Source organism: Furipterus horrens, unplaced genomic scaffold, assembly GCF_987537825.1.
Source record: "Furipterus horrens unplaced genomic scaffold, mFurHor1.1.pri manual_scaffold_1, whole genome shotgun sequence".
NCBI classification, from domain to species: Eukaryota; Metazoa; Chordata; class Mammalia; order Chiroptera; family Furipteridae; genus Furipterus; species Furipterus horrens.
Window position 1 is genome coordinate 103432983 of NW_028327171.1, and position 27566 is coordinate 103460548.

At 43.9% G+C, this 27566-nt stretch overlaps 1 protein-coding gene across 1 annotated transcript in view; it reads left to right on the forward strand.

Annotated features, from left to right (window-relative positions):
- Window positions 1–317: 317 nt before the first annotated feature.
- ARHGAP31 (Rho GTPase activating protein 31) overlaps window positions 318–27566 on the forward strand; it is a 100530-nt gene continuing 73281 nt past the window's right edge. Inside the window, exon 1 of the mRNA XM_090276878.1 lies at window positions 318–854. Within this exon, the coding sequence (XP_090133004.1) occupies window positions 755–854 (100 nt within the window). The 5' untranslated portion in view covers window positions 318–754. The remainder of the gene's footprint in view (window positions 855–27566) is intronic.

Genomic DNA, 27566 nt, shown 5'->3' on the forward strand with positions numbered 1-27566 from the left:
TTTCCTCCGAGCCCCGAGCCGCCCCAGCTCTCTCCAGAGTCGGCGAGCAACTCGGCGAGCAGCGCGTTCTCTCCCCCACCCCGCACTCCTCAACCCACCCACCTACTTCCTCCGCTGCGGACTCGCACAGGCACAGAGCTGCCAAAAATTTCCACCCTCCGCCCCCCTCCCTCGCTAACTTCCTTCCAGCATTTCCTGAGCTGGATGATCCTAGGATTTGTAAGACAGGAAAAAAAGGGAGGCGTGAGGGCGGGCGAGAGAGACAGGATGCTTGCTTTTCGTTTTGCCGTAGCCGTCTGAAGGCAAGACAGCGGGCGCCGGGAAGGGGACCCACGCAGCCCCGCGCTCTCTGCTCGCCCCGCGCTCGAGTTGCCGCCTGCGCGTCCCGGAGGGCGGAAAGCCAAGCTCGCCCTTCCTCCCTAGCGGAGGAAAACACCCGGAGACAGCGCAGGAGCCTGTGAAAGTCCCTGGGACTCCAAGTGAGGAAGTGACACTCCCAAGCGAGCCGGCCCACAGCTGCCAGCTCTGCACGGCCTCCGGCACCGCGGCCCTGGAGGAGCGCCTGGCGGATTTCAGGCTCCGCGCCGCCCGGCGGGGTCCATGCGCGCTGCCCCGGGCCCGAGCTCTTCCGGACGCCCATGCAGCCCGCTCGAGCCGCGCTGTAGCCGGTGATCTAACCCCGGAGACCATCTTCGGCGCGGTGCCAAGCAGAGGGGCGGGAGACACGGAGGGGCAACCTCTTTGGGACTAACTCATGAAGAACAAGGGTGCCAAGCAGAAGCTGAAACGAAAGGGAGCCACCAGTGCCTTTGGCTGTGACCTGACCGAATATCTGGAGAGCTCAGGACAAGATGGTAACGTAGCTTCGCCTTTTCCCCCCACTTCTTTTTGTTTGAGGGCGAGATGGACTCTCTTGGGGTGTGTTAGATTCAATTCACAAGTTAATGTATTCCAGGCCTGTGTGCTCGTTTTACTTTTTTTTTTTTTTTTTTAAGAACCATGTAATTCTTAAGGTGCACAGCGCTGCCACCCCAAAGTACAGAGGTGGTGTCAATCCTTCCGTTTGGCTCCCAGAAGCCGTTAATGGGCGTGCTGCTTGCTCATGTTTAACTGGCTATTTGGCGCGGGGGTGGGGGTGGGGGGGAGCTCGAGAGGTCTTAATCGCCAACTTTGGGTATCAGAGAGGAGGGATGAGGAGGGCTGGACACGTGGGATGGCGATCAGTGGGCTACACGGCATTCACAATTATGACCACCTTGGGGGTCCCTCCCTGGCTCTCCGGTTTCATCGCTCACATCTTTTTTTATTAACGTGCTGGAAGGCAGGGGGTGCGGTGGATCCTGGCTGGGGGAGTGGTTGCACAAACATTTTCTGAATTTCTGAACTGATGCCAAATATATAGTACCTCCCTCCCTCCTCTTCCCAGCCCCCCAGACCCTTTCCCTCCTCTTGGCTTTCAGATCAGCATTTGGTGTGTCAGACAAGAAGAGTGTTGTTAAAAGGTCAGAAGGCCTCGATTTTAAAATAGTTTAGTTAGGGCATGTGAAAGAAAAGGAGAGGGTCTCTGTTTTCAAGGTCAGCTTGGGAAAAGAAAATAGAGGGAATCCTGCAGAGTGGAGACAATTTAAACATTTGTTGGGGGAGGGGAAAGAAAATAATGTAAAATACAATAACATCATTTGAGGTTAGACGTGTTTAATCATAGGAAAGTTGGGGAAATTGAGCATTAAATGACTCCTTTTGTAAGGCTGACTGGCCCTGCATTTAACTGTGACAAAAAGGCCTTGTGTTCAGAAACTTCAGAGAGAGAGAAAACCGTCCACTATATGGGCTGTGTGTTTTTACACAGATACAACAAAGGGGGTAACTGAAGGGTTGCTTAACTGTGCAGAATAATGCTGCCTCCAGGAAAGTAATCTCAAAAACAATGTGATTAGCTCATATCAGATGTGCACCTCAAAAACAGCGCAAGGCTTTTGTTTCAGTTCCGTTTTTTAAGAGACTGAGCACCACCTAGTAATTTGCAGTGGTGTGATATTCCTGTGGTATTCTAGAGTTCAGAGCCTGCCATGTCATTAGGACAGATGGCTTAGTGTTTTAGAGCTTGGGGGACTGCAGGTTTCAAAACTGCCTCTTTTGAAAGTGAGACATAACTGAGTCAATTCACTTCGTCCTCTCCAATAACCTGGAGAAGTACGTTTGAAATCAAATGGCTTGGATTGAGGTGTTTTTTTTCTTTTTTGAAGGTGCGAGAGCTCAAGTATACATCTTAACCACTACCCTCAGGAATTCGGAATGTATGTTCCCTCTCCTGTTTTTTCAGGGGCCTTCCCAGGTTAGCATCCGGGTACACTGTCAATGCTCCTGAGATGCCACCTTCAGTGATGTGGGTGTTATGCTGGGCCCTCCCTCCAAAGCTGTGAGAGTTGCATGGGGGTGCTGGGCAGTCCTGTCCCCATTCTTACAATGTCATAGATCAGAGGATGAACCAGGGTTCTGTGAAGACACCTCAGAGACAGCCTTACTAAGCAGTTGTTCTTTCAGTTGCTTTATATTGTGGGGTTCCATATATGTTTCATTTGGAAAAAAAGGAATGAGGTTACTGCTTAAGGAAAAGAATTGTAAACCAGCCCACAGTGTTCCCTGCTCTGGGGAGGAGCAGAGGAACCCAGAGAGGTAAACTGACTTGCCTAAGGTCACACAGTTACTTATGAAGAATGCAGAGGGCCCTGGCCTATCAGGCTCCTCTCCTCTCCCTGGCTTCCATGTCTAGGCCAACACTCTCCTCTAATGATTTTCCCCCCTAAATTGAAAGCAGACAGCCCTGCCACGGAAGCAGCAAATTTTCAAGACTGACTGACATACCTGAAAAATGTTCAGCTTTGAAATGAAAGGAAACTGACCTACTTAATGATCCATGCACCATTATTATGCCATGTGGGAATTAGGCACACGTAATAAATTGCTAATATAAATAAACATAATTAGGATTTCTTCTTCTTTCCCATATCTCACACTAGTTAGGTAGTTGTCTCTTATTTTTGTTACAGTGTAGCATCAAAGTCAGTGCTAATATTTTCTCTAAAACAATGTAGCCTCTATATAGGTTTTCTGAAACATGTATTGGTTAATAGACAATTTAGTCCAAGGCCTGAACTCTGCTTCTGGGGAGGAAAGGCTGACCTGGGCGCTGCCCCTTTGCCCACCACCTTGGAAGATCAGCCCAGAGTCCTGAGGGTGACAAGTCACCATGGTAACTAGGAGCCAGAAGGCTGGGGAGGACCTCCGAAAACTGACTTTATGGTTACTTAACCTTGTAGGGCAGGGATTCATTGATAGATCTGAGTAGAGACAGAGAAAAATGGATTCAGGTCTGGGAGAACTGGCAGAAAGGAAGAACAGAAGTGTGGGGAAATAAAGGGAGCCCCTGTGCTTGGACAGGAAGGGAAAGCCCTGAGTTGGGGTGGAGGACGAAGCTGGTTACAATCAGCTGTGCTCAGGTAACCCCGAGGCTGAGCACAGAGGACTAATGTCATCTACTCCTGTCATTTGCTGTGGCCCAGCCCTGCTACCTTCAGTTGAACAAATCTGACAGGGCAGGGTGTGTGGGTGACAAATAGGTGTTCAGCTTAGAGCGGATGTTGCTCAGGGCCAGTTGTCATCCTTAATCTTGAGGAAGCTGATGAAAAACAGAACCCCTTTTCCTTAGAAAAACACACACACTCAAATTGTGTATACAGTTTTTGTGGGCATTCACACAGATGCCAAGTTCAGACCCTGCTGTTGATCGTCCCTAGCTGCACACAGGCCTGATGGGAAGGACAATACCCCCCTTTTGCTTATTTAACCACTTTTCTCCAGCCTGCTGAGAACACCCAAGAATGGCAAGAAGTAGCTCCTGGCCAACTTGGCAGGAGCTGCTTTTACTTCCCCTCCAGCACAGTGGCTTCTGCCCCACCCCACCCCCAACTCTCCCCTGGGAACCAGATAACTTTCTCTTCCTGTCTGGAATAGAGGGAGAAAATGGTCCCTTCCTCGCCGCTGATGCTTGAAAACAGTAGTTTTCTTTTTCTTCTTTTTGACTACTGGATACGAAGTCCCATGCTAGCAGCTATGTAATGAAAAGCGCATCATTTTGTCGCCTGTGGTTGGGAGGCTGTGGGTGAAGTCCCGTGAGGCCAGAGTGTGTTCACAAGCATTTCCTACCTCTCCCCTCCGACCCAAGTGTGCTGGGTCTTCCCGCAGTGCTGAGAGATGTCAATGGACCAGTGAGAGAGCATTGTCAGGAAAGCTCTTCTGCCTCCATGCTGGCCCCACTCTAAGGGCTGAGGACTCGCTAACCCTTGCACACAATCTTTGTCATTTTACTCACGCCCTGGTAAAAAGTGATATTTCTCTGGTCCAGTGGTTCACCATGATGGTGGCACATTAGAATCACATGGTATGTTTTGAAAGCTAGATATTCTGAAATGCAGGCAGAGTTAAGAACCACTGCTTGCAGTGCAGAGGTTTACAGAGCATTTCTCCCCTAGATTAGTAGCCCACATGATTCAGAATGCACCCTCTGAACGTTTGATAAGAACTGTGAGCTTTTTTTTTAAGATTTTATTAATTTTTTTAGAGGCAAGGGAAGGGAGAGAGAAAGAGAGAGAAACGTCCATGTGCAAGAGAAACAGCAATCAGTTGCCTCTCCTAAGCCCCCAACTGGGGAACTGACCCACAACCCAGGCATGTGACCGGACCGGGAATCAAACCAGCACCCCTCGGTTTGCAGGCCAGTGCTCAACTCACTGAGTCACACCAGCCAGAGCAGAACTGTGAGCCTTTTTATTCCCGAAGATTCTGTCCTAGTTGTTATCAGATTGAAAAAGGGGGGGAAAAAAAGAAAAATATACATATTTAATTTGAGGGATGACAGAAGGTTCATAAAAGATACATAAATGCCCATTAGAAATATAATTTTAAGTTTCATGAAAGTAAGATAGCCCCATAAGTTCAGAGAACAAGACAAAGGCAATGGGCACTTTTAGGTGTAGCTGTTCTACGTTTCTGAGGCTAAAGCATTCTTTCACTTGGTCTATTCATTTATTTAACCAATATATATTAAGGCACCATGCTGGGTACTATGGGAGAGAAAGAAACATGCACCTCCCAGACTCAAGAAATTTACAGCCTAAGAAAGAGATGGGAACAAACTCTCAGAAACTAATTAAGCTCTGAAATTGACTGTCATGACTGAAGGGAACACTGAGGAGAAAAATGTGAAAGCTTTTATCCACAATTAAATAGATGAGATACCCAAGCATAAACAGGAGCAAAGTCTTAGCAAAGAAGGTAAATATTTTTCTGTTCAAGATAAGATTTAACAGATGGAGAACCAGGGCTGGGGATTCTCTTCGTCTTATTTGTTTCCTTCCCAGAATCTTGCCTGGTGCATCATTATTATACCTTCCCTGGCTACATCTTCATCCTTTGAATCTCAGCTGCTTCTGGAAACCTTCCCTGATCCTTCCAACTCAGGTGCCCCCACTGGGGGCTTCTGGTAGGAGTTCCAGAACCTTACCGCCTGGGGATAGCATCCCAACTTTGCCCATCTCCAGCTGAGTGACCTTGGAGCACGTTAGTTACTCCCTCTGGGCCTCAGTTCCCCCATTTGTGAAATGGGGATAGGAGGACCGATGTGAAGATGAGTTAATATGGGCAAAGCACTTAGCAGAGGGCATGCATATAATAAGCTTTGAATATAGTTATTATTGTCCTAACATAATAATATGGGCTTGCCCTAGCATAACTACTTACCACCCATGACTGAATGAATGAGAGCTCTAAAGAAATGAATAAGTGATATGATCAGATAGGTTAGTCAATCACCAGGAGAAAGCAGATCGGCTGCCCACTGAATGGAGAGGCCAGTTCATGCAGGGCCCCTGGGAGCAGACCATCAGTGTACAATAGTGGAAGAACAAAATGTCAGCCTGAAACTAAAGGGCCCTCAGAAAGATCTGAGAGAAATGCCCGGCCACTCCTGGACCCACAGGGAACTGAAAAAGAAGATGAAGCCTGGAGGTGGAGTTTATGGGGACAGAAGAGCAACCTTGTGGGCTTGAGTTTAGAGGGGAATCTCCAAATCTGGGCTCCCAGAGTGAAACAGGAAAAACACAAAGAAGAGAATTAAGACGTTAAACCTGGAGCAAACTAAAGCCGAACTGTAACTTTCTCTGTATAGTCTGGATATGAAAAATAACCCACACAGAGAATAGAAACAGCTACTTCCGCCTACCCACATCCCTCCATTCTCCAGACCTCTGCCAACAGTCCTTTGACCACAGGCATAGCCTCCCCCTTCCTCCACCCCTCCCCGCCACTACTAGCAGCCACCCAAATGCCTTCCAGCCTCTGGAGGCTCAGATGTTGGGGCTGCTCTGGAAGCCCCCGACCTGCCGTGAAGTCAAGTAGACAGTGTGCTGGGGCAGGAGAGAGCTGGAGACTTGGTCTTATGCTGGGCAGAGGTAAACGTTGAAACTGGGAACACTTTTTCCCATAGACAGCGCTGTAAGTGGTGGATAAGCTCCCCAGTGCCATTAGAGCTGCAGTTTTTCATGTCTTCTTTTTGTTTCCCCCCTGTTCCATTAGACATCTGTGGGCTAGCCGGGGAACCTTTCCTGTGGGACTGGAGAAGAGGGGAGAACGCATTCTGAATTCAGACACTGTTTGATCAAGGTAGTTCTGAAGTACTTGCCGAGGACTATTTGTCCCAGGGAATCCCTTCACTGCAGAAAGTTTCCTGGGATTTTGTAGCAGTGGCCGAGGGGGGGGGGGGGGGGGTGCAGAGCTGAAAGATCCAGGACTCAAGTCTAGGGATAAAAAGCACACCCCACTCCTTTTCCATTAGATATTGTAGCTACCTATTGTTGAAGCAAAGTAGTGACAGACCCTCTTGTTGGGGGCTGCTTGGTGTTCATTTCCTCCGGCACAGATCCATCAAGTTGAGCGCCTGACCAGCCTGGCCTCTGGGTCTCAGGACTCCCCTTCTCCACTTCCCTTCTCTCTTCTCCACTTCCCTCTGCCTGGTTCCTTCACACTAGTCTTGAGGCCTTGAAACGTGGAGCTACTTTTTTTTTGTGCTTTGCTTTGTTTTTCACTCATTGCTTCCCATGTATTTAAGCCAATGTGGCATTTTCCCACTTATCCCTACCCTTCAAATTAATATTCTTTTTGCTAATGGGTGCATGTCCCACCCAGTTTTCTGAGCTCTTTTTCACTATGCCCCAACACAAACACCTTGCTCAAGTTTAACTGGTCTTTGCGTTCCTCCCTCAACAGGCTGGCCTCAGGTCCTTGTTGAGTTGGGGCCACAGCCTGATGGGACTTCAGGAGTCCAGGTCACATCCTGTGTCCCTCTCACACCCTGTGTCCCTCTCATCTTCCCCACAGTGTGCAATTTTAGCTAAAGTTTAAAATAAAGGACCCCTGGGGGAACACATTGACTGAAGTTCAGGGGAGAATAGCTACTGGTATTAGATTTTTTTTTTTCTTCTAAGAGCAACATTTAATAGAGAAAGATAACAATATTAGGCTTCTGGGTGGCTCAAGGAAGGAGGAGGAAGAGAACCCCAAAATGAAGGCTGTGTCCCAAATCAGATCTGCTTCTTATATTTACTAGTAGAGTTACTAGCTGCATTGATTGCTCACTATGTGCCAGCCACTTTATAGACAGAAGTAGTATTCTGAATATTGTAAAACTGGACCCTTTTATTACCATTTTACGGAGGAGAAAACTGAGATGGCAAAAGTTAAATTACTTGCCAAAATTATAGAAAAGGCATAATTTAAATCCAGATCTGTCTGACTCCCAAGACATGAACACACAATCTCCCAGAATAGCATATTTCATAATTTGGCATTTACTCTACAGTTTTGGAAAAGAAAAGAAAGAAAAGAAAAACCTGCAAAAATAGCTTTTTCTCCCTTTGCTTAGTTCTTCCCCCAGCCTAAACCATTAATAGTAATAATAACAACTGACATTTACATAGCATTTCATCCTCTGCAAGGTGCTTTTCACACATACACACTTATTGTAAACCTACCAGCTTTTAAGTCCTACCAGACCCCACCTTTCCTCTCAGGCTCCTCCCTGCCCACTGCAGCCACAATTCTCTTTCCCTCTTGAAACACCTGTTCTTTAGAGTCAGAGGCACCCAATTTAATTTTCACTTTTACCTGTTATTCTGTTTTCTAACTGGCTTTGTGTGTGCCAGTCGATAGTGAGCTCCACTGAAGGCAGGTGGCATTTGGCAGCTCAATGTGCCTCTCAGGGTGAACCCTGTGGCCAGCACACAGCAGTTGATTGATTGACCCTGTTTCCTATTCAGGAAGCCAGTGTTAAATCTCTTCTAGGAAGCTCAGCCCAGAGACATTGCTGATGTGCTGAAATTGCAAGAATCTGAGATTGTTTAAGATTCCCCTCGAAGGCTCATAGCTACTCCCTGATAGAAACTCAGCTCGACTTCGCACAGGATACCCCAGAAACACTGCCTTTTCCTAGTGCCTCACCAGTTACTCCTTGTTAGGAACCACATTCCTGGCGAAGACCCAGAACCAGTGGAGTTTCTGGGATCGAGTCTCAGGCACTCTGTTCTAGTGGAAGCTCGGCTGGTGCATACCAGGCCCTAGTACCACACCCATGGCCTGTTGCTGGCCCAGGATACCTTTGGGGACCCCCTCTTACCATCCCCAGACAGAGAGTGGTGAATGCCCCCTCCCCCCCCCCAAACAACATATACCAGCTCTTTCTGTTATAGACACAAGAAAACAGTTTGACATATAAAGGAGGATTCTGGCAAACTATAAATAAATCTAGCCTTCATGAAAGACAGTTGAGCTAATGTGTGTAATTAGGCATGTTTCTTTCCCTGGCTCTTTATTTTTTATTTAGAAACTATCTGGTTTAGGGCTTTCAACTCAATGCAACAAATATTTAACAGGACTTGAATATGCTAGACACTGTTGGGTTACAAAGATACTCTCAGGTTGCTCTCAACCTAGTTTGCTCAGGGTCGTGAGAAGGAAAAAGGACTAAAAGAAGTACAAGGAAGAATGAAATGAGGCTTCTGGAGGATGTGCAAGCAGGACATATTAACATGTGAGGCAGCCGGGTAGAAGAGAACCAGCAGACAGAGTGGGTTTGTGAGGGGAAAAAGTCAATAAAATAATAAACAAACATCATCTGGCTGTGAGGAATGACAGATATGGGAAGATGGGGTAGTTGGTTTCTGCAGACAGGAAACCAAATGGTTTTGCCCGACACTTGTAATTGGTCACTCCCTCTTGCACAGGGGTGGGGGTGGGGGGGAGATTTGACTTACGGTGTGGCCAGGCTTCGTTAGGGGGACCCTGGTTGGGGTGATAGAAGCTGTCTTTAGTGGCAGGAGAAGGCAGAACAGCTGTTAATACAAGTGGCAATTGGTTTAACTAAGTCTGTACCCTGTTTAAGGGCAGGAGAATGGGGGATTCTATAAAAAGATAGAACTTTGAAAAATGATGTTAACTGATGACCCTAATTATGTTTCTTGATTAAATCTAGCTGTATGACATTAAAGTGAAACCTTGACCTCTCCCTACTGTCTGAGGAAAGTTCTGTTTTGTCCCGCATTGTATGTATATATGTAGACCAACTCAGAGAGGTTAAGTAACTTGCCTAATGCCAGCCAGTCAGGAAGTGGGAGAAGCAGGATTCAAACCATGTCTGTCTGACATTAAATTCCCCTTCCATGGCTTTGTCTCCTCTGGACCCTGACATGTGTAGCTATGCTGGTAGTAAATCAGAGTCTGATATGCACAGCTCCATTTTACTAAGCATTGCCAAGGCAGTAAGTTCAGTGGGATTTAGTTAAACTTCGATAAAACCTCTGGCAATGGAGTTCCTATCCCCAGTTTTTCAAAGTAAAACATTTAGGTTCCAAATGGCAGGATTCTAAACAGAGAGCATGCCCTGTTACCATAAGTAGACCCTTCCACCACTTCTTCCCCATCTGTTTCCTGCATGCTGAGGATTATTGGGAAACAATGATGTCAACTCTTCCATATAAATCTACACCTCCCTGCTTACCCCTCCTGTACAATGCATATTTTTGTTCCTCTTTCTGGCTTTTGTCTTGCTGTTCTGTTCTTTAAGGATTCATGCTTTTGGCGTTGATCGTTGGTTTTCTTTTTAATGAGTTTTAGTTATTTAAGCGTCATTGTGGCCTTCAAAGTGCACATGCTCTTTTGGGTCCATATTTGGAAAATCCTTTTGTTTGGCTAATAGCTAGAACATGGGCCTGGTGTTAATGGAAAGAAGCCATTTTGCTTTCTGAAAAAGCAAAGCTAGATGCAGGGCTCTGAATCAGGCTCGGAGCTGAGGACACATAATGTATTGGGGCCTCAGGGGCCACATTAAAGCTGTTTGGACTCTGGGCACAGAGCGAGTAGTTGAAGGTCTGGGAAATGCACGCATGGAGTAATCTGGTTTACCTCACCCCAAGCATGACTTTCAAATGGGACTTGATTTCCTCAGTTCCTTTTTCTTTACTGTCCCTAAAGACATTTGGTTTCCAAAAGGAAAGGATGTGTGTGGTGGTGGTGGGGGGGGGGGGCAGCATCCTGTGGGGAGGGGGAGTGAGGGAGAGTATGAATTTTAAATTCTGGTCCAAGATTTTTGGACCTCTCTTTCTCAGCCTTGGGCAGCGATACTCAACTTTATTGGGCATAAGAACAACTAAGAATCTAGGTTTTACTTCTTAAATTTTATTTAATTTGAAATTTAATCTCAAAATATTTAAAATAGTAGTTAAACTTAGTACAGTATTAAGAATACTCTTTAAATTCCATTTCAGACTCCTGAAAACAAAATGGACATCTAATAAAAGTTTCAAATGGGCATTTGCATTGGTTCCTGTAGTATCTGGCATTTTGGAGAATGTGTGATTCCACTGAATGAGTTCTACAGTTGATAGAGCTGCAAGCTGTCACGTGCGACTTCACGACAGCATTCTGAGGTCAGTCCCTCAGAGACTGAGCTTTTGTAGGTTTGAGATGGGGCTCAGGAATCCACATTTTTAAAGAGAAGTTCCAGGTGATTCTGATATCTTTGGCCTACATTGAGTTAGCCCACAGAAAGAAGCAGTTAAGTGAAATCACATGATTTTTATTTTCTTCATTATATTTTTTTACAGGGGTGGGCAAAAGCAAGTTTACAGCTGTGAGTACATGAAACAGAGTTCATTTTTATATTATTATTTATTAATTATTGTATTATTTATTTGTAATACAACTGTAAGCCTACTTTTGCCAAACCTTGTAATAGTGCCCAAATTTTCAACAATGAACGTGTTATTTTCCTATTTAGATTGAAAACAATCTGTTAAAATTAATGGGAATGGGGTGTCTTATTTATTGAATATTCATAAAGCCCTTTTGTTTCAATCCTTATTTTTAAAAATCTTCAAAAATTCTGTTTGTTTGCTTTTCTGCCTTAATAGATGCAGTTTAGTGAAGTCAATTATCCTCTCCTCTGAGAAACAGCATAATAAAGTGGTTGGCATGTGGCTTTTTTGCTGATAGTTCTTCTTGGTTCAAGTCCCTGCTCTACCATATGCTAGCTTTGTGACCATGGGCAAGCTACCAAACCTCTCTGTGCCTCACATTCCTCATCTATAAAGTGGGGATTATGATAAGAATAATGCCTATCAAATGGGGATTATGAGGATTAAATGATCTAGTGCACTGCCTGGAATTTAGTAAACCTTCCATAAGCGTTAATTGTGGTTATTATTTCCTTAGTGATTGAAACTCTTATGCTGTCTCAGCCTCATTACTCAGAATGTGGTTCCTAAGTACTGCTACAGATGTGGAAGTTGAGAGAGCTGAGAACAAATATTCCAAGGTTCCCATATATCCCTTGAGGCTTCTTCTCTTTAAAAATTCTCTTATATACACACAATTATTTGTTTCCTTTGGTTGAATGCATAAAATGCTAGTTTTAAGATTCTTATATATTGATAATATTCCTGGGTGGGACTGTGGCAAAATTACTAAATTTTACATATATGTAAAATATGCATATATATTACTAATTATTACTAATATATTATTAATATACATGTATATTAGTAATCAGAAAGAGAAAATAACCTAAATACAAAACTGAAAAGAAAAAAATAAGGGTTGTGGCAAAAGGCTAGAATCATAGTGATAGCCATCCAAACTTGTAGTTTCCAGCTATATTTCAGGAAAGTTATAAATCTGGAAAATGAGTCTATTTCCATCATCGATGGAACACTGCAGCCTGAGTTTCTGCTGGCCCCCAACACATTTCACATATGCCTATTTCTTTGCTCCACAAATTGCATTTGGACAGTTGATTCAATGAGGTGGATCTGGCTCAATCTTAGGCGGTAGAGCATATGGATCAAGGGGTTCACACTGCACTTCTCACAGTTGAATCTGTGTTCATGTCTCAGTGGTTCACTTGAAAATGGAAGCTTGTACAAAGACATACGCGTATATTTAGGAAGGTGTACAGGATGGTGACGTTTAGAACTTCATCACCTCTCCCTTACAACCACTGTCACAGTTTCCTAAACTCTCTCCTCCTTGAGTAGAAAGCAAATGACTCATTGAAGCCTGGGACCATTCTCTGTTCATCTGTCGGTGAGGTGTCTGTAGGATGACACTTAATTCTGACTCAGAGGAGCTGGGTCTTCTAAGATGAATGGCATCTGAGTCATCTCTGCCTAAAGGGAAGATAGTCCAGACAGAAGGAACAATATGTAAGCAAAGGTGTTGAGTTGTAAAAGAGTATGGCAGGATCAGCATTCTTAAAAGAACAAAGAGAACAAGGGTGAAGCCTGGACTGGGTTTATAGGAATGAATGGCTTATTATGATAAATGCCCATTTTAAGTCTTCTAGGAAAAAAAAGAGTGAAGAAGACAAATGTACCAGTTTAAATAACAGATTGATAAAGGAAGAAGACTGTCGAATCACATTTATAGCACTGTGTCCTTTTTGCTGTTTTTGCTGTAGCTGTTGAGAAAAAAATTGAACCCCAGTCTAGGAATAAACTTCTTCCAGGTGGAGGAAAAGTGAGATGCCCCAAGCAGCTATAAGCCCAGAGTTTCTGAGTTCATTCCATTTATTTATAAGCTTAGGAAATTCCATTTCTGTCTGTCTTGTGGATGATAACCAGAGCAGTGTTTAACATTTCACATCCAAGTTTTATTTGAGTTGAAGAATTTTGCAGTGTTTCTTCCCACCTGCCTACGGTCCCACTTCTACTCTATCCTGTCCCTTTTTCTTCCGGCTTCCTCTTCATTCTTGTCGCTACTCCAGTATAAGAAACCATGAAGCAGATATCAGATCCATCGTTCCTACTAATTCCTCTCCTGGGTTCTATGTTGAGCCTGGCTCTGTATGCTCCTATTCCACTATGGGATGGCTGTCCCCTCAGACCAGTGTCGTCCCAGAGCCTCATCGGTCCCTTTCTATGAGGCCTTGGGGTCCCTTGGAGGTGGGCCTCCCTGTCCAAGCCTGGCTCACCCCTGCCAGATTCCTGAACTCCAAAAACTAAAAATACTTCAGCCTCTGCTGGCAGGCACTCAAACTGATTTTGTCCATTGTGACAGAAAAGCAGAGGCCCAGAAGGGAGCGAGACTAGCACAATGGTCAGCTGCTGCCTGGAGGGCTCCTCTCAGACTTGTGTTCACGCTGCACAGTGGTCATTTCCACTACCCCTCCCCAGAATAGCTCCTTTGGCAATGCTCTGCCACCCTTGACTCCTGAGTGGAATGGCAGAAATCATGACAAAATACAGGATGAGATTTTAATGAAGAATAAACACCTGTCACAGGTACGAGCTGTCCTCTTCCCTTGTAAAATGTAGTTGTAAAAAAAAAAAAAATTCAAACAATGCAGAGATTTGCAAAGTACAAAGTCCTTTCTCACCTCCCTGCAGTCCCATTCATCAGTTAATAGTCTGGGCTGGATTCATCGAGACCAGTTTTGTTGGCAGAACTTTCTACAATGAAGGAAATGTGATCTGTCTGCACTGTCCAGTATGGCGGCCTCTAGCCAGTTGCGGCTCTTAGAACTTGAATATGGCTAGTGCTGCTGAGGAACTGAATTTAAAGTTTTCATTGATTTAAAGTTACATATCCAAATGTGGCTAATGGCTACTGTATTGAATAGCACAGAGAACTTTCTCAGTGCATATACTAAAAAATACACACATTGACTGATTTTCTCCCCCCACCCCCCATAAAATTACAACCTATGTATGTTCTGAAATAGGCTGTTTTAAATAACAGGAGATCTTGGAGAACTATCCCTTTTTGTAATTATAGCTCCATCTCACTCTTCTTAATCACTGCATGAGATTCTGCTGAATTGGTAGTTTTAGTTTAATTTTATTTTTTAAATCAGATATCACATTCCCTAGATTCAAAATGTATAACAAAAAATCTCCCTCCTATCCGCATTCTTAGCCTCGTGCTCCTCATCCCGTAAGCAATTAGTGTTTCTATAGATAGTCCATACATATACAAGCAAATATATATATACTTTTTATAAAAAACTGTAATTTATTTGAACACCTCTTTATATAGGAATCTTACTCTTTTTACAAGTTCCTATAAGGCTTCTCATCTAAATACTGATCAACTTAGTATTTATTGAATATGTCATATGAGCCACGCATCATTTTCATTAACAATTACTGTTCTCTGTATTGAACATTAATACTGTTTTCCTTTGCTTATGATGAGGGTGGAATTTGCTAGCCTACATACTTCTCGTTCTACTTTAAACTGTTTTCCAGTATTTTTGAGGGATGTTGGCGGGTCAATCCATATTCTGTCAGCTGGAATCAAGGACCCAGGTTAAGGCTGAGGCTGGGAGCAGGGAACAGTTAGAAGCTGTTTGGTCCACACGCTGGCGTAGTCATGGCATCTTGGTCACAGTGCTCTGGTCGTCTGAACCAACCCAGCAGAGACCACAGAGACTCAGGATGAATGGCAAATGCTGATGAAACGGGTGCAGCTGAAACATGAAACGCTGAACATCTGTATTTTTGTAAAGAATGTAGCCTGAGCATGTCTTATAGTAGGATCAGAAATCAGTTATAATCATAGATTCTTACAGTGGGCAAAGGAGAGTGTCTTTAAAAGAGCTGTCACCAACGTCACTCACTAAACCCTTCAGTGGCTTCCCAATGCTTTCAAGACAAAATCAATTCCATGAAGAGCAGCAAAGTTTACCAGTCCATCACATGCAGACACCTGCCTCCTCTGCAGCCTCAGTGGAAACGACCTTCCCACCTGATCAGTTCCCCAGGCACACTGTACTTTTGTAGTTACTCAAAAGCACTGTGTTCCTCCTGCTGCCAAGTGTTTGTACATGATCCCTGCTTTGCGTAGAATACTTCCTATCTCTCTCTTTTTTATTTTTTAGCTCCACATCAGGTCTTGCCAACTCCAGCCCATCTTTTGGGTCTCAACTTGGATGTCTCATCCTGTAGGACTCCTTCCTGAGCCCTGTGAGAAAGGGCTAAATGCCCCTCCTATATGCTCCCATTCTATCCTGTTCCTTCCTACTATTGCTTTTATCACAAGGAATGCACAGTCTCGCCCCCATTCTAGACTCGTTCTAGACTCTGAATGATGCCAGATCAACTCTGTGAGATCAGGAGCTATGTCTCCTGCTTCATCATTTCCTCACTGGTGCCTAGCATAATGCTCTTAAGTGCGTGTTAAATCAGTAGATGGATCCAGGGAAAGGCAATGCTGGTGGTGGAGTGGGGACAAAGGGGTGTGTTATGCATGAATATTTTGCACATATGTGTGTATCTGTCATGTGTCTGTGGGTATCCACTGTGGAGACTGTGGAGGCAAAGGAGGAATCCACTGGTGGAGCTGAGAATTAAGTCCTCATTTAGTAAATAATTGTTATCTGGTCGTAGACAAATCCTCATACTCTCTGTTTCCTCATCAGAAAGACAGGAATGAGAATTAGATGAAATATTATATAAGGGCTTTTAGTATGGAAAACAACTATTATAATTATCCTGCAGTTTAAACACTTATGCCCAAGAAGTGTAGAATGGCCCCAAAGGCTGTGTTTACTGATTTGCTATGAATTTGATGCCTCCTTGTAGACATCACCAGCCGCCATAGTGGGAGGAAATCAGGAGAGCTGTTCCCTAAGGTAACCCTCCCACACACCCTGGTGCCCCTCCCCCTACATCAGCTTCATCCATTCACTACCAGCAGAGGTTCTTCAGACCCTTTAAGTACATCTTGCAGGTGCACAGCTAGGGCTCCCAAGGCTGCCCCTTTCACTCAGTGCCAGGAACATCCTGTGCCAAAGGCAAACATAGAGATAAATGAATTAGAAGCTAGTGTCATGTTAGAGCTGAAAGAATCTTAGAGAATCGCTACACATATCTCTCATTTAACACACAACAGAGCATGGGGCCTGGAGAGGAGAAAAATTTGCCTGAGAAGATGTAACTGGCCAGGTGATGTTTCTGGCTGCTTGTTGGTGTTGGCAGAAATAATAAATAGGTCAGTGTGTTTCTCAGAATCATCCCACATCAGGGATCCCTAAGAGGGGAGAAGAGGCTCAGATGATGGGGTCTTTAGGACAGAAGGAGAATTCATAAGACTACCACACAGCTTGAGAAAAATATCCTTTATTGTAGAGTACGTCTGGTTAAAAGGATAACATATTTACTGGCACAGAAATATGTTCAACGATGTTTAAATTTAAAAGTTTACAAAACAGCATATATAGTATAAGTCCATTTTGGTTGCTATATATGTAAGAAAAAGTCTGGAAGAATATACTCAAAACATTAATAATGGCTTTCTCTGGATACATTTTCCTCTGCATACTTTGCTGTATTGTCTGAATTTTTAAAAATAATGAACACATAATGTTTATACTTTAAAAAGACAGTAAGGTATTTTCATTTTGTAAAAGCATACATATCCCCTGTTATTCCAGCTTTCTTTGCTCTGATTTTGTTTTCCTCAAACAACTTTTGTCATCTGCACCTTGGTATACTGAGTGAGGCCCTCATCTGAACAGAGTCTAGACCCAGTTGTGAATCCCTATTTAAAAAACGATGAAATTGCCATTTGACTTTACGATGTCATCCTCTAGGAACTTGGTTGCAGAGCACAGATCACTCTCAGTTCATGTGCCAAACTCAGCTTCTGATTTTGCCAAGGAGATGACCAAGACCGCAGCCTGTGATGACTGCGCAGAGGCTCAGCTTCCACCATACACACACCCCTTGAGACTCCCTAACACATCAGCTGGACCCACAGTCTCTATGGCCCCTGCTTGGGGTTCAGGGTGAGGCAGTCTTGGAAGTCTTTGGCAGTACATCCTGGAATCTCTGAAATGGACAGAGAGAGTTTTGGTTTGAGGCTGTGCAAAAGTATGCCTAGCTGGCTGCTCTCTCCACCAGCTGATATTTATAAGAGACTTACACAATACCAACAGAGTGTGGACAAATTTTATTTTGGTTTGTGAAAGTGAGGTCCAAGTTAATAGGACAGAGAACCTGCCAAATCTGGGGGACAGAAATGGAGTAACTGACCCTTAGGTGGTACTTACAAACTGCTTTCACCAAGTCATCTCAATTGTCCTTCAGTCCTGTGACTTAGATACAGCAGATAATTATTTCACCTGCTGTATAATGACACTGATGTTCTCCAAGGACACAGAACTGGTAACGCCAAGTCTGTGGCCTTTGCTTACTTCTCACTAGGATGCGTGATTTATGTTCATAGCCTGCATGTTTACAGCTCTGGGTTAGGGAGTGAGAAGACCTATATGTTTGTCACGTGACTGTGTGCAATTCCCTTCATCTTTCTGAGCCTTAACTTCCTCATCTGTAAAATGGAAATAATATATACCTGTCTAGCTTGCCTTATAGGGTGGAGATCTGACAAAATAATATACACAAAAATAGTGTGCTTTGAAAATAGTGAAGCGATTATTTAAAAAAAAGAAGAAGAATATATGAAAGGGTGAGGCAGGAGAGCTTGTATGTACGACCCATGGGCATGGACTTGGGGGGGGGGATTGTTGGGAGAGGGGGATGCTGGGTGGAGGGGAGCAAAGGGGAAAAAATTGGAACTATTGTAACGATATAATCAATAAAATATATTTTTAAAAAATAGTGAGGCGCTAAAGCAATATAAAATATGATTAATTACCTGGTGCAGTGCTGAGATATTATGTGTTTGAGAATAACTGTCTCTAGTGGAACTGTTACTTTAGGATTGGATGAGCTTAATACAGCCCACAATCCAGCAACCCCAGCCAGTTCCCTACTAAACCAGACCTTCTATTTTCACACACCCCTGTTGATTCGGGTAAATTGTCAGCTTTGCAGATAAGTAACCAGGTTTCCTGAAAGGAGAGACATCCTGACCACCTGCCTCTTCTCGCTGAAACCCCTCCTGGGTTGGAGTGGGCTTGAGGTAGAGGCTTTTCCCAAAATAGTTGCTTGGAGACACATTTTAATCCTAAGAAACTGGGATTGCCTTCTTATTTTTGAGGGGTATTTAAGGTCAAATAACCTTAAATCTGTGCTGTGCTTTTCCCATGGCAGGGCCACTGGAGACCTGGAGGGAGAGCGATCCAATCTGGGGTCACCAAAACTGTTACAGAGGGAAAGGGGGTTCTTTCATGTGGCGCCTCGATGTAAAACCCAACAGCTAGCGTTGAGGAAAACAGGTCTTTATTTACAATATTCCAACCTGGGGAGGGCAGTGAGCACTTCAGCTCAGAGCCCTGTTCTCCCACGGGACCCAGCACTTCCCTTGCTTCCCAAAAGGCTAGAAGCCAAAGACATGCCCAGAAGTTCCCCACCCCTTATCTGTCAGCTGTGTCCTTCAGGATCTGGGGTACGAGGTCATCAGCCCCCATAATAACAGTCCAGGAAAGCATGTGCCGTGTTGCACTGGATCACACATGGTTCTCCCTTTCAAAGCAGCATGGAGTTCTCTTCCTTTCCAGGCTGCACGGAGTTCTCCCTTTCCTTTCCAAGGCACATGGAGTTCTCCTCTGCCCTCCTTGCAGACCACATGTGTCTCCTCCCCTCTTCTCTAAAATGGTTGCCGCCTATTTTTAATCCCTGACTGCGTCCTGTGACACGGTGGGCATGGTAACCAGTTCTGACCATTCACAGCACCTTACACAGGCCCTGTATGCTCTTTCCTCACCATTCTATGGTCAAAACCCCTCCCATCTCCTTGGGGCCATGGAAGAATCAAATTAATTTGCATAACCAAGACACTAGCTACCAGCCACAGTCATGCAAAGGCATCTTAAAAGCTGTTCCCTTTTCCCCATCCCCCAACCTGCAGGCTCTGGGGATTTTGGGGGACCCCTACTCTGTAATAGTCCCACCCTGCTTAAACCAGAGCATTCTGCTTTCTTCAGTGCTATTTGTTTTATGTTTCAAGGTGACATTTATCTGAATACAGCACTTAATGCTTAAAAAAATAAGTTTGAAAACCACTGCTGCTTAAATCTGCAAATCAGCAACACATCTTTTCCTTTGTTTGGGGGTCATGCATCCAGCCAACCATTTATCTCCTGTGCTCCCCCCCGACCCCCCAATATGTCCTTTCTGAGACCTGCTGCCCTTAGGTTTGCCCTGGAAACTTTCCCTGGGACATTTCAGGTGTTGTGTTATGTTTTGTTTCGTTTGCAAATAAGACATTTCACAAAGAGCCTGCCCAATGTACATACAAAGTCAGTAAAAAGAAAAAAAGAAGTCAGACTCCATATGCAATGTGATGTTTTATGTTTGATATGATATGTGAAGTTTCCATTTTCAATTGCAACAGTAAAGAAATAAGGCAGAGATTCAGGGCTGGCATTAATGGCACTTCTCTAGGTTTCTGTGACTAGTTCTAAGCTTTTATGCCATTGTGGATAGAAATGCTTCTTATGTGAACACTAGCAACATAGAATAATTTCTGGCACTATTGATGCATCCCAATTAATGGCTGCAGAAAGGGAAGAAAGAAAAAAGGAGAGGGAGAAAGAAAGGAAAGAGGAGAGGAAGGAAAAATTCAGTTGGAAGCTGGTACAGTGAAGTAACTTTAGAAGTTTTAAGCGAACAACGTAGGTGGAAGAACTGCCTTTGTAAAGGATGCTTTGTGTGACAGGGAGTAAGGAGCCTCAGTTTCCCTATCTGTAATATGAGGATGAAAATATTTGCTTTATAGATTTCACGGGGATGTTGTAAGGATCTGTTGAAACTGTCAATAGGAAAGGGATTTATAGATTTAGGGTCATTGTTTCTCCAGCTGAAGACTTGTCATCATTTTTTTCTCTGTTCTTTGAACAGATGGTTTGAGGGATTAGGATCTTTCTTTCAATTTAATTTTAGAACTTTGAAACTAAATCCAGCTGTTTCTACAGAGTTTTTAAATGCTAGGTCTCAATAGTGTTTCACTGGGTAAGATTGAGAATCTATATAAATTATGTCCACTGGAACTCTCGAATAACTCCTCTTGTAATAAAGAATAATTTAAAAATAATACTAATGACAGAGGGCCTGTATTACAATCTTTTTTTAAAAATATCATTTAATAATTAGAATTTTGTCTTAAATGCAACTCTGCAACTCTGTGAATGCAGGTTAGCTTGATATTTCTTGAGCCCCACATTATCTAGAAAAAACAAGGAGATACTTCATTTACCGATCAACTAATTTAGTCCAATTTCACAGAGCCTAAAGAAATGATAGTTCCCTTTTTTCTTGGCTAAGGTAGCAAATTTCCAAATGATAGAGACTGTTACATATTTTACTTTGACTTCCTAAGATAGCTACAACCTTGTATTCTTGCATACTCCTAATACTGTAGAATCATTCTCACTTATGATTATTTTGACTTAAACATTCAAATCTCTGTCTAAAAATTCAAAAACTAAGCTCAGCTAGTGTGGAATGTCGTAATAATCCAATGAATAAGTATTTCTGGGGGAAAAAATTGAGAAGTGGTGTAAACCAGCTAAACTACATTCCAGTATTAAATGGCCATCCATCTCCTGGTCCAACGGCCTGCCCCCCACTCCCTTTGTTTTACATACAGGTCACATTGCACCAAAAAACTGCCTTTTCCAAATAAGCAATGCTGCTGATCTAGTCTATCTTGGGACTCATTGTTAAAAATTCCTCCCTTCCCTAGCCTTCTTTTGGGCAATACCAAACAAACATTAACAACTGTGGAACAGATGTTCTAACTGGAAAAGATTCCAAAGCTGGACTCAAACGTATCCCCGACCAGAACAAGACACCAACCACAGAGATTAATCTTCTGGTATGGGTGCTATGAGATAAAAGCACCTTCTGGATTTCATCACATATTTTTATAAAGCAGTCTCGAGAGGGTTGTAGGGGTTTTTTGTTGTTGTTGTTGTTTTCCTTTTAAGGGTAGGGTCAGACAGTTCTTCCCCTTTGTGAGCTCAGGTGTCATACAAATGCTTATGTTTGGTGTTTGGATTTCAGTTAAAGTAAACAGAAATGCTTTCTGTTCTGCTATTGTGATTTTTAAAAGTTGCCTTCTTTGATTTTGATGAGAGGTATTAAGAAATCATTGCACGTTGTAGCATAAGACACTTTAAGAAGATAACGTTACACTGCATTCCACGAGTTGCAGGACATCAAGCAAGACCGTTCCCACCTTCCATCTAGGCACCAGTACAAAGTCATGTGCAACCCAAACATCATGTTCCTTATTTCTTTATCTAACCAACAAGTATTTGTAGAAGTCCTAATGCTGAAACATCCTATCTCCTGGCTCTAGAAACCTTTAATTTTAAAAATCTGAGGGAACCATGGGTGGTGGTGCCTCCTGCCCCCTCTATAATCTATTCCAGTGATGGCAAAACAGAGAAATGAGGTTCAGGAGACTGGAAGGTGATAATGTTAGGGAGACAGAGTGTCGTTAGAGGAAGACAGTGAACCCACAAAGGTCCAGGATCTAGTGCTTCAACCTAGTGGCTGCTCCACCTCATTTCCAGTGAAATATGTACAGCTTTCAATGGGGGAAGGGAAGGATGTGAGGAAAAAGTCCACAAATGGTGAAATCAGCAAGAGAGGTGAGATCACCAAGGGATGTCCCAGGCAGGGGAAGAATCAGGGAGGGGAACTGGAACCACTCAGGACACCCTTAAACTCAGAAAGCTTTCTGTGTATGGTTTGGTAAATTCCACATCCACCACCCAGAGAATCTAGATTTTCATCTCAGAACAAGAGCTTTGCCTTCTGCCATAACACAGGTTATCACCATAGTTTATGTTCCATCAGTTATTTTCAAACAATATCTAGTGTAAGAATTATTTGAAGGATAATTCTGTAGTCTTCATTCTACCAGATCCTCACATAAGACTGGACAGTTCTCAAACCAAAGAAAATCTGCTTTTTGGGTGTATTTTCTGCTGCTATCTTAAGGATCTCCAGGAATGCATAGCATGTGGACATAAGGCTTTCTTGATCTTCTCCACTCTCCTCCTTATAGAAGAGGAATGGGCCCCAAATAAGGCACCAATTCATTGTCAGGCATTTTCCAATCCAAAATGAGCATAATTGTTATCTGCTTAGGTAGAGATGCAAAATACTGTTATCCACAACCTCAGACCAAACATGAACATGTTAAGTAATTATGTTTGTGAACATATTCTTTCCTTTGCTGTTAAAAGTCCCCCTCCAATATTCTTCTCTTCCTCCCATGAATCAGCATGTCCTTGCCAATCTAGAATCAGCTACGATCTCATCATTTCCTTTTTGTGTATTCTAAAATTCAGATATTTGTCTCTCCTCTGGCCCAGTTAGACATGTCCTCCCCTTTCATTAATATTTTAGACATATCAAAATTGCCTCATTCCCTTTAACTTCCACATACCCTTTTAAATTATGGAAAATATTTCAATGAATGGAAAAATTGCTCAGGTATATCTTATCTTCTTTCACCCAGACCTGGTGACATCCTGTTCAGTAGCAATTTCAATTCAATACACACACACACACACACAGACACACACACACACATATCTATGTATATATAATCATAATATATTTAATGTTTTTGAAATAAATGTTTTAATATTTTAATAATACATGTTTATCCTCATTGTAGAGAAATTGAAAAATATATAAATGTTTTAGAAAGAAAAAAGTGCTTTTGTTATTATACCACAAAAAGAGGTAATTTGCTTCCAGGGTTGTATTTGTACTTTCCACATAATTGTGTTTATATGTATATAGAATGTCATGTCTTGCTTTCTCACTCGACATTATAACCTAAGCCTTTATTCTAGTAATCAAACCCTACATTTAACATTATTTTAAGGTCCTGTAATATTTTATCATATAAATATACTAGTTTATTTACACCTTATTGGACATTTAGATTATAATTTTTTTCATAATATAAAGAAGGCCATCATGACTATTTTGAGGTATATGACTCTTTTGCATGCTATAATATTTCTTTGGAATAGATTCCCAGAAGTAAAATTATGGGATTAAAAATTGATTAGTCAGGACTTTAAAAAAAATTTTTTTTTAATAAGCAAACCTTGGCAATGGCAGGGGGTGGGGGGACTGGCTTGAGAGAGCTGGGACCTGAGAATGGAATTTCACTTTCTGATTTGTCCTTGTTTCTGGAATAGGGTAAGAGCATTTATCTTATAGAGATAAATTAAAATAGAGATAATGCAATTAAAGTACCGCCTACAGTGACAACCCTGCACCATCTTACACGCTTTTTTTTTACAGCCAAGCTTTTATTAACTTGCCTTGCCTGGTGGTTACGTTTTTCACCCCATTACTCCTCATGGCACCTTTCCTTACTGCGGCCAGCTTGAGTTCCAAATGGGTTCGTCTTGGATGTGTCCGTTGTGTCGTCCACCCAGCCACCGCCAGCTCCTCCACCCCACACCCCGTTTTTGTTTCCACTCACACCGCCCTGCCCAACCTCCCTCCCCAGACACCCCCACCCCCACCCCACCCCCGTAGTGCGGAAAGGCCAGCATTGAAAACAAAGGGTTTTGTGACGGAGAAACCGCTAGTTTGGGAAGGGAAGGGCCAAGAAGGGGAGTGGGGCGAGGTGGCGGTCCTCGGTGGAGCTCTCTCCTCGTTGCGCTCCAAGCCGCTCTGCTCGGGGCAGTCCTCAGCCTGCTCCTCTGTCCTCTGCTGTGGGGCCTGGGTCGAGGGCGGATGCAGCGCCACTCTCCCTTGCTCCCACGCCTGCCACCCCCTCTCCCCGCCCCCCCGCTGCGCTCCCGAGGTCTCCGTAACTGGCGCCCGGCCAGGCGTGCACGGGACCTCTCCGTCCCCTGGGGACGCCACCCTCAGCTTAATAACATCGAGGCCACGTCCCTCTGATCCGTCCCAAAAGAAATCACGGCGCTTGCTTCCCCGTGCGCCTTAGCTTCCTCTCCGTCTTCTCCACCCACGGGTTTCTGATCCCCGTTTCGGCGTCCGGAACCCGACACCCTGCGGCTGCGGGAAAGCCCTGCGCCCCCGCTCGCCTTCCGCCGCTTCCCGGAACGGCTCGGACGCGTCTGAGTCACCCCGTCACCGCACAGCTCTGCTCACGCAACTTTCCCCGGTGTGGGGCACCCCCAAGGGAGACCAGAGGTTTCGACCCCCGACCGACCGCAGCTCGGCTTGGTCAGGAACCTGGGAGAGAGCGGGGAGGGGGTGTGTGTGGCTCATGCCCCCGCGGGGGAGGTTCAGACCCGCCTGGTCCCCGAGCTGGAACAGAGAGGAGAGGTGCCCCTGAACATCAAATAAGGGTTTTGTTTGTTTTTTAACCACATCCAGGAAGAAGGAAAACCTGTCCGATAACAGGAAAGGAAGAAAGAGGGGATACATCAGAACTTATGGAAATTGTTTTAATTGCCTCATGTGACAATCAAGAGAGGGAGGGAAGCCTATGGAAGGAAGCACCAGTCGGGGCTGACACAAGGCCTGGCCTTGCCATCTGGGGTCGGGGCAAGGCCCTGGATCTCACCAGCTGGATGGTCTGGGGCAGGTCTTCTGAGTTGCAGGTTCTCAGGCAAAATGAGCACATCTGTAACAAGATGTTTATATCACTTTTGTGGCTCACATCCTTACTTTGAAATGGGAAGGATTTGTTTCATCATGATGGTCTTCAACTACAGTGGGAAAGTTCTCTTGTTCTCCCCTCCTTGTATCCTAGTTACAGTCTAGTTTATTCAGGCTGTTGATATTGTTTCCCCCTTTCTTCTAAGTTTTTTGCCCTTCCCTCCAGGAAATGGGGACTTGAGTCCCCAAGGAGACAGAGAAGGTATACTCACGAATGAAAAAGAAAAGTTAGCACAAGAGACCCTTTGCCATTGTGAGCAGTCTTTCTTCAGATATATGTGGGGCTCACATCATTCCTACTTTATAATCAAGGGATGAAGTTCCCTTCACATCCAGCACTGGGGGGAGTCTTGTTTGTATTCATGTGTAATACTAGGCAAAATTATTGCTGTAGAGCTTGCCTCTTTTCTTTCATTACCCCTTTTTAGAATCTATCATCTCCTTTAGCACCCACCCATCTCCAGGACACTAAACGCTCTTAACTCTCTTCAAGTCCTCCTACCTATCTAGAATAGTGGCTCACAAATGCAGAACCATAGGAGAAGTAGGGATCATGTAATATATCTATCTGTATATATTATCACAATTTTAAGATTCTAGATGTCCTTTCTTGAAAAGAACAGTCCTTTGCTCTGAGACTATATTCTTTATAACTTTATTTTAAACTGCCTGCTCTATTATGAAATGATAATAGTTCTTGTTGTCAGTTGATGTCCTCTCACAGAAAAATAAAAAATTAGAAATCTTATGTAAATCCCAAAAATCTTTAAAAATTGACTTACGAATTTCAAAAATCCTGGATATCATTGCTCTATTTAATACCTGGTTCACATCAAGATGCTCGTGCCTTCTTGTTGCCCCTCCCAGGGGCATTTGTATCTATTCAAAGAAACTACCAGAAGGAGAACCTCCAAAAATTCGTAAGGAGAGATGTGGAGAAAATATATGCCTGTCTATGCTCTGTCAACATCTAGCACTTAGTCTAGATAAAAGCAGCACAGTTGTATGTATTCTGAATTTCTGGCATCAGCATTTACCATAACTTTTTTTTTTAAAGATTTTATTTATTTGTTTTTAGAGAACAGGGAGAGGAGGGAGAAAGAGAGAGAGAGAAACATCAGCATCAACCTGCTGTTCTGCTTTTCCATGCCTTCATTGGTTGATTCTTACATGTGCCCTGACTGGAGATCAAATCCACAGCCTTGGTGTATCAAGATGACCTACTCAACTACGTGACCAGGGCTAAAAACACTTTTTACATATGACGGCCTCTGTTGATCTTCCCCAAGACCTTGTGACTCCGTGAGACAGACTGGAGAGATCTTGTTGTTGCCCCTTGAAAGAGAAGGAGTTGTAAGTGGGTTGTCCAAGGCTGCCTACCACAAGGCCACACTTCTGGATGGGGAGTCTGTTCTGAGTCCACTTGCTCCCTACTGTCATCCTCACTCCATGACAGCCTCCATGAGGCCAAGTGCAGGGTCCTGAGTCAGGAAACAAGAGTGAAGGGGAAGCTCATTTCTTGGTGCCACATGCCTAAGAAAAAAACTCTCTCAGGAGGAAAAAAAGACCAGCCTGAGAGCAGACTGTGCCGGCTTGGGAAATACAGCGGGGAGGGGAATTTGACGGAAGCAAGACAAGCTACCAGTAATTCTCACAGTTTGCTGCATGTTAGAATCACATGGGAATTTTTTTAAAATATCAATATCCAGCTCTCACCTCCTATTGATTAATTCAGAATCTCTGGAGGTAGAATCAGGCACTGTATTGTTAAAGGTTTCCCAGGGTTTTACAGTGGACAACTACACTTGAAAATGAGAGGCTTCGAGCTCCTCAAATGTCACTGTGCACATGACTCACCTGTGGGTCTTGTGAGGATGTGAGTTCTGATTCAATAGGTCAAGGGTGAGGCCTGCTCCTGTTTAGATTCAGATTGAGAAGCCACTGGGTGGTCAGGAAGAGTTCTGTGAAGGAAGACAAGTTTAGGCTGGGCTTGGAAGGTTGCATAAGATCTAATCTGAAGAAGAATGGGAAGAGCACTCTGGCCTGTGTGGTGGACATTCAGAGGCCTGGAGGCGGGACCATACAAGGTTTATTTTGGTGGATAGTGGCTGGTCCAATATAACTAAAGAATGGACAGTTTTTATTAATCTGATCTACACAACTAGGCTCTTGGCTGTTGACTGCCTGTTGTTTTTGGGTGCAGGTGTGTTCTTTCCTCTTCAACATCCTATATGCAGAGACCTGTGTTTTACTTCCTTTTGTCACACAGGATGCTGGCTAGCACTCGGCAGGTGCACGGAACATGACTGAAGTGGTACATTTGCACCTGCTGTTCCCTCGGCCTGGGATGTTCTTCTGATACACATTGGCCCTTCTTACTCCCCTCCT